Source organism: Arvicanthis niloticus, chromosome 1, assembly GCF_011762505.2.
Source record: "Arvicanthis niloticus isolate mArvNil1 chromosome 1, mArvNil1.pat.X, whole genome shotgun sequence".
Classification (NCBI taxonomy): Eukaryota; Metazoa; Chordata; class Mammalia; order Rodentia; family Muridae; genus Arvicanthis; species Arvicanthis niloticus.
The window spans coordinates 85,924,744-85,932,533 of NC_047658.1; the positions used below are offsets into that span (position 1 = coordinate 85,924,744).

At 51.1% G+C, this 7,790-nt stretch overlaps 1 protein-coding gene across 1 annotated transcript; it reads right to left on the reverse strand.

Moving 5' to 3' along the window:
• Positions 1 to 700: 700 nt before the first annotated feature.
• Positions 701 to 7,547, reverse strand: Itpripl2 (ITPRIP like 2). Its single transcript, XM_034519439.2, has one exon. The coding sequence runs from the start codon at positions 6,892 to 6,894 to the stop codon at positions 5,287 to 5,289; it is 1,608 nt and encodes a 535-aa protein (XP_034375330.1). The 5' UTR covers positions 6,895 to 7,547; the 3' UTR covers positions 701 to 5,286.
• Between the last annotated feature and the right edge of the window lie 243 nt (positions 7,548 to 7,790).

Below are 7,790 nucleotides of genomic sequence, written 5' to 3' on the forward strand. Positions count from 1 at the left end.
GGCAGTGTGTGTCTTTGCCATCTCTGTTCCGTCTTCAATGGCCTGGGACATTACAACTTTAATTGAAAACCAAATAAAACATACTCATCAACTCTCCCTGAGGCTTAACCCACAATGAGTGCCTAGTCAGAGGTAGCTGCAGCTTTCCTTGAGGCCTACCTGGCTGAGATGTCAACCGCCCAACTTGGTCTCCAAGATTCCATCTCAGCTAAGCTGGGCGTTTTTCAGTGTTAGCAGTTAACCGTGTCAAGAAGGCCCCAGGGCCCAGGCAGTTTCTGGGCAAAATGTTTGAACTATGAATTAGCCACAGGCCAATACTTGAATCATGTTGGAAGGGGCTGGTAGGGGCACAGCTGTACCCCTGTGGGGCATTTTCTTCTACATGGGCAAACAATTCTCTCCAGCAGGATCATGAGACAGACTCTCAGAAAAGCCTCTGTGGTCGGCTGGGGCAGTGGCTCAGCTCATAATGTGACTGCCACCCAAGCAGGAGGAGGACCTGAGTTTAATACCCAGAACCCATCACACATACCACACACCACACACCACACACACCAGACACACACACACACACACACACACACACACACACACACACACACGGAGGGGGGAAACGGGGTTCCCACTGAGGTTTGTACAAATAAGTTAAAACTAGGCACAGGCAACAGCACCCAGATCTCCAAAGCCCACACATAGTCCAGAGGTTTCCACAAGTTTCTTTATTGATATAGCAAAATTGGAAAGAACAAGGTCCCCTAGTGACCCACAGGATCGAAAGTGCAAATACACTCCACTTCAAATGAAGATGAGTGACAGGCAGGCCTTGACCACCGGGGCCATGAAAACTGCGTGATGAAGACACCCTTAATCACACAGTTGTTATAGCAGCCAACTAGGTCTGATTAACTCTTTGGTCTCTTTTATTGGAACAAACTTAGGCTGTAACTGTGACCCCAAACTGTATCCCTATATGCAGTGTGGGGTCAGAAGGCATGTTAAAAACAGCCAGAGCTGGAATGCTTCAAGTGACTGAGCCAATACATCTTTTTTTCCCCCAAAAAGGTGCTAAAATATCCCTGCATATCTAATATCTAATATTTCCAGAACCAGATTACATATCAGTTAGCTGCAGATCTCTGTCTATTTTTTCTGTGTACATGATCTGGAATTTACCACCCTCTCTTGACTTACACACTAGCATTGCTCCCACCCCACCATGTGCCATAAAAAATAAATAGATATGTCTAAGTTACAGACAAGCAAAGAAAGAAAAAAAAAAACCTAACACATACCACAAGGGTAACACTGGGCCAGTCTCCCTCTTGGGGATGTCAAAGATTTGGGTGAGGTTCATTTTTCCCACCACAGGAGAAAATTTTCCTTTGTGCGGACATGAGGGGAAAAATCTCTTTGTCAAGGTCAAAGCCAGGAAGCACAGTTCTGTGGAAAACGTGACTTCCCCTGTGAGGTGACAAGAGACGCTTTGGGAGGAGGCTCAGCTGGCGCTCATTTGGTGGGAGACACTGAGTCAGAAAGGAACAGAGAGACTGCCGGTGTTCTTAGAAGTGGGAATAGTACAAATCCATGCAATTTGGCCCACAGTTGGAACGCTGGCTGTTGATTCTGTTTTGGTTTTGCTGGTGTTTAATGTCTCCAACCAACATTGTGAAGGCCCAGGCTAGGTTACCATGGACAACCAAAAAAAAAAAAAAAAAATTAATTTTCACATAAGAACCAAATACAAAAAAAGAAGTTATTCTGCAATTCTTCTTCATTACTCATCGACAAGCTCCAGCCAGGCTAAGAAGTTGACCTCAAATCACCAGAAGAAAACAAAAAATCCGCCCCAAGTGTTTTAGCTGGGATTTTAACTGGATGGCCAGGCTTGCATGGGAGCCCTACCAGGAACTGGGGATAAATGTTATCTGTGGCTGTGTTATTTTTTTCTGCTGTTATTCCTATAACAAAGCTTAACTCTGAGAGATAAAGTAGAAATGAACTAACACCCCCCCCATATATATATATATATTTAACCATCGTCTCCATGGCAAAGAGGATAAGCCTGTATATACCTGGGGAAAGGCTAACTGGGTAAGGCAAGGGGTCACAAACTAGTGTCCTCAGGTTGAGCCAAATATCTGGCTCACTTGGTGGTTTCAGACATTTTAAATTACTTCTTAAATTAAAAACCAATGAGCTTTAGTATTTTAATTTGAAATGCTGACTTTTGGCCCCACCCTCTCTTTTCCAGCCTGGAGCTGAGGTGAGCTGCCTCCTATAAGGTAGGCAGAGTCCCCACACCCTCCCCCCTCTTACTTATCTCCCCGCCTTTAGGCTTTTGAGTTTGTGACTCCTGACCAGAAACAGCACATACCTAAAAACACATTTCCTCACCCCAAACTCTCTCCCACCCTTGAGGTGTCTTCACTTGTCTCCCTCCCATTTCTTCCTTTCACATACACCTTAAGTCCTTCTTCCCCAAATCCTCAGAGAATATTTGCAACCACTCAAACTGTCCTCTCCTTCATTTTGCAAAAAGCACATTCTCCCAGCCCACGAGCATTCCAGGAAGGCTCCGGGCTGGGCAGTGGGAGTTACTGAAGTGTCTGGATGCAAAAGAGCTGAGTCATCTTCCTCAAGACATTTTCTTTGGGCACTGGCTAAACAACGCTTTTTATTTTTTGGTAGAGCCATCTTGTATGAGATTATTGGCATATATGACTCTCCAGCACCAAATATACACCAAAAGTGTATAGATGTCAAACAGAGGCCATGACAGTAGCCATAATGAAATGCAGAACTGAGCTGAATTTAAAGGCCTTGGGCAGCCACTGTACTTGGTTAGCAGCCATATTGTTGCATCTGTACATAGTACATGTTTCAAATCACTAAACATTGATCAAAATTGATCGAAATCTCTTAAGTTTTTGTTGCCACATAGTGAGAACAACTGTTCAGCATGGCATTTAAATAAAACATTAATATTTTTAAAAAATTTACAAACACAATGCCCATTAATTTAATAATAATAATAAACTTTAAAAGTTTGAGGATGGATGAAGCTTTGGGTAATTAACACACAAAAAAAGGAAAAAAACCTACAAAAAGATATTTATATAAGCTATTCATATTTATGATCCTAACCAGATTTATACTTTAAAATATTATCAAGATTTAAAAAAAAAAAAAAGGATTCCTTAGCTAGAAATTTCTAGCTTAGCTAGAAATAGTTGGAAACTTGCCTCTCCCCTGTTCTAACCTAACGACTACAGAGGAAGCAACAGACTGAGTATAGAAATCATGTGTGTATTGCACACACACACAGACACACACAAATACAGACAGACAGACAGATACACACACGCGCACACACAGAGAGACAGATACACACACACACACACACACACACACGGGCGCATTTACAATCTTCCCTTGGCATTGGCTTTTTAAAGAAATTAAAATCAAATCCACTGTGCAATTTCTATCTTTTCCGAGAGGCCATCAGACCAACCCTTCCATGCAATGCCATACCTTTTGACCAAATATTGGCCTCAGAAAAACTAGGAATGACCTCTGGGGATCAAGAGGAATGGTCCCCAAAACAACTCAGTGAGTTGTTTCTCTTTCAGTTGGAGTTGCAAAGGACAAATAAGAAGTTCCTACAAACAATCTATTCCCCTCCATTGCCAACTGGGTGTCCCAGACAGAGAAAGGGGTTTGCAGAGTTCCCTCCACAGAGCTAAGAAATTAAACAATGACCCTATTCATGTGACTATTTTTGTCTTCTAACCTTCACTTTAAAGAGTCTAAGAGTGTACAGATCTCTGGTTTTTTTGTTTTGTTTTTTTTTTTTTAATCCCTAAGTGTATTACTGAGACTGGCCACACTTTCCACCAGGAGAGAGGAAGATGAAGCTTTCTGAACTTGAACTGCTGTTGGAAGTTGTCTGGAAGGCGGGAAGATAGGAAGCACTGGAGATGGGTTCCTCCCAACAGCAAGAGGCACCAGGCCAGGGAAGTTTATGGCCGAGAAGAGCAAAGCACTGAGACCAGCTCCTTCTTTTCTCCCTCAGCTCCTGTCGCCTATCTCTTCTGCCTACTGCTGGGGACTGACAGGTCTCCAAGCACACCCCTCAAGCTACTATTTTACAAGTCATAAGCAGAAGCAAGAACCAGCCTTCAAGATGATGTAAGGCTGCCCGAGCAATCAAGAACCTTCCAACCACTACCCCGATATCAGGCATCACTGAACCCTAACCCATACCAGGCAGCATGCCAAGCATTTTCTCCTTCCTCAAAGGTCCTTATACTCTGAGACAAGCCTACAGGGCCTTTGCTCAGAAGCTTTGAAACATAAGCAGGGTGTGTCCAGCTGTCAGTAAGCCCTAGGCAGGATCTTTTTCAAGCCTTGTGTTCTACACTTTTGCCAGACCTATCTTAATTAAGGATATTTCCCCCCTCTGTATTCTGTCTGGCTGAAATGAACAGGTATTGGGTGTCAAGTGCAAATCCCCCCCCCCCCCCCCCCCGTGACCTGGAGGAGTGCTGAATGGCTGCTGGCTGCTTTTCAGAGCCCTGGTCTTTCATGTAACTGTGCAGAAGCTCTTTTGAACAGCCCTGAGTTCCAACAAACACAGAACAAGAAAATGACTGGACATAAAGTGCCACTTGCTCTGAAAGTCTCTACCCAGCTCTTGGTCACCTCTTAGCATGGGTCACTTAATTTATGACAACTCCATTAACCTTATTCAACAAACCCATGATGGCACCACTAAAAAATACATGCACGCTCATGGAAATAGCTAAATTAGGACTCTGGAATGCTAACAGCTGGATTAGAATTTCAATTCCAGTTGTGGATAAGAATTCTTTAAAACAAACAAACAAAAAACTAGGGGCCCAGGATGTGGTTTCATGGTAGAGGGCCCACCTAGCATAGGGGTTCAGGATTCCAGCCCCAGCAGTGAAACATACATGCAACACCCCTCCAAAACTATGGGCCAATTGAGAACCTAGTATCTACCAAATAAGTATATAAAAAATAATTGCTTCTAATAATTTGGGGGCAGAGAAACCTGTATATAAGACCACTCAGGATACTCTAGTAGGTCTGCAGAGGATGCCACTGCTATCTTAGGCCATGGAGCCTAGGACAGAACATTTGTGCCACCAAATCCTGTGACATCCTTCAAATTTTCCGACACCCGAAACAGCTTGAATTTAGCTGCCATCCCTGCTCTCATCCCGAGGGAAAGGGGCATTTAGTCAGGTGGAGTGTAATCGGTGTTCATGGTTCATCTTCAGGGAAGCCCTGGTTGCGTTGACTCCGGGGTGCGGGGCACCTGGCAAGGTAGCGGGGACCACCATAGACTCGGAGGAGCTGGGGCAACCTTCGCCAGGTGGACAGCAACCGCGCAGCTGCGAGCTCCCGGGCATGTGGGTCGAAAGGTGCCAGGAGATCAACTGGAGCCGCCTCGCGCAGCACCTTGGGCAGGGGGCCAACCTCGGCAGCTGCCCCAGCCGGGCCTAGGACACAATGGAAGAGGTCCCGGCGTCGCAGCAGGCAGTCTCTAAGGAACTTCACCAGCTTCTCCAAGCACTCACTCAGGTGTGCTTCGTCCCAGCTAGGCGTTGGGCCACCCTCGTTCAGAAGCACCTCCAGCACCGCCGTTTTGAGCACGTAGGAGGACAGGATGCGTCCCCAGTGTGTAGCAGCCATCGGGTCCAGCCCGCGGGCACCCAAGTCTCGAAGAGCCTTGAGCAGCTGCAGGCACTTGAGGTAGCAGGCACCTGGAGGCGCCCGTTCCTGAAGCCAGCCCAGCAGTTTCTGCTCCTGACGTGCTGTGTTCACACCCCACAGTGCTTCGGCGCGCAGGCCACCTGGGAGCTCTGACAGGGCTCCGCTAGGCGAGGGTGGTGGTGGCGGTGCCACAAGGAAGACGCCGTCCCCCAGGTGGACAGCAGGGATGAGGCGCACAGCCATGGAAAGACGGCAGCAGCCATAGTCCGTGCGGCAAGGAAGGATGTGGAGGGTGGGGGGCTGCTCCAGACCACCTGGGGTCAGGCTGACCCGACAGCGACCCTCCAAGCTGTAGCGGACGGTGGCCAAGGAGCGCTGTAGGTGCGCCTGGAACCAGCGCAGCACCAGGGTAGCTGAGAGGTGGCGACGGCCCTGCACATCCACACAGAAGCCTTCAGCGAAGGGCTTGCAGTCGCGATGCCACTGACCTGTGGAGGTCCCCGATGGCGAGGGCGGTGCCTTGAGGGCGCACACGAAGCAGCTGCGGAAGGCCGGGGTCAGCGCTGGTTCGGTCCCCAGGCTCCGCGGCTCCAGCGCTACCTGCGGCGGGAGTCGCAGTGGCACCAGCACGTCGAAGCTGTCGGGTCGACGGATTTTATGCTGCTCGTAGGCGCTGCCCACCTGGATGAAGTCTCCCCGGAAGGCCAAAGCCAGCGCTCCCCCGGTGATGGGGCCCGGAGACCCTCGGGACCGGCCAGCTTGCACCAGTTCCCCCACGATCCGGCTCACGTGAGCCTTGCTGTGACCTAGCACATGTGGCGATAGGCGCACCTCGTGCTCATAGTAACTCTCCAGTAAGATGCTCAGGCCCGGCTCTTGCAAGGATCTGGCTGAGAAGTTGGCATGGCCACACGGGCGGGAAGAGCCTGGCAAGAGGCGCTGGCGGATGGCGTGGCGACATCGTAGGAGGATGTAGCCGAGGAGAAGAAGGATGGCCACCTTGAGCAGCGGGAAGCCGCTGTCTGCGCCGTCGGGGGGCTCGGCCCGGGAGTCCTCGCTGCTGCGTAGGGCATGGTAGAGGCACACCAGCGCCGTGCACAGCCCGGTCACCAAGGGCCAGAAGACCCGCAGGTTGAGCGTGTACCGCACGGACATGCCGGGAGCCCGGGCGGCCCAGGGCGCGAGCCCGGGTGGTGTCCCCTGCCCAGCATGCGAGCAGCGTGCCGGCGGCCCCGAGGCCCCCGTGTCCTTGGCCTTGGAGGAGGCTCCCGGCTCGCAGCGCCGGGGCCAGCACCCCCACTGCTCTGCCTCCACTCTCAGCTCAAGTTCCCCTTCCAGGCGCCGCCCGCGCAGCTCGCTCCGGTCCCTGACCGCGCCCTGTCCCTGTCCCGCTCAGTCCCAGTGGCGCTGCCCTGGGCTGGCTTCTGCCCCGGACTCCTACCCTACCCTGGGCGGCCCTCCTTGCTCCGCCGCAGCTGCGCACGGGGACGAACGGCCCGCTAACTCGGGCCCCAGGATTTTCTTCTTTCGGAGGGGGAAGGCCGCGCCGGGCAGCCGGGAGGAAATGCCGGAGTCTGGAGCCTCGCGGGGAGGACGGCCCCCTTCCAGCCTCCGCCTGGTTCGACGCCGGGTGGCCAGAGGGACTTCGGGACTTTCGGGAGACTGCACTCCCGAGGGCTACTCCTGGGTCCCCTCCTGGAAGGCAGAACAGGGAAGGCCTGGTTCCGGGGCGGTGGCTGCATCTGATCCCGCACTTACTGGGAAGTTGGCGGAGGAAGGCTTGCAGCCCCACCGCCCGGCCCTCCCTTCGCCCGGCCCCACCCCCAACGAGTCCCGCTGGCGGCGTGGCAGGCTCGGGCGGAAGTGGCCCCTTGCTGTCTGCGGCTGTGCTGTCTTGTAAACCTACGCTGAGTACCTACTAAGCACTAGGCAGGGGCTTAAGGGCTGGGAATGCAGTTGACGCGTGGAGGTTCTCCTGCCTGCTAGTCAAGCTCACGGCCTTGTAAAATGGGACTATGAACAGATAGGAGTGGTGGTGACCGCCTCTGATC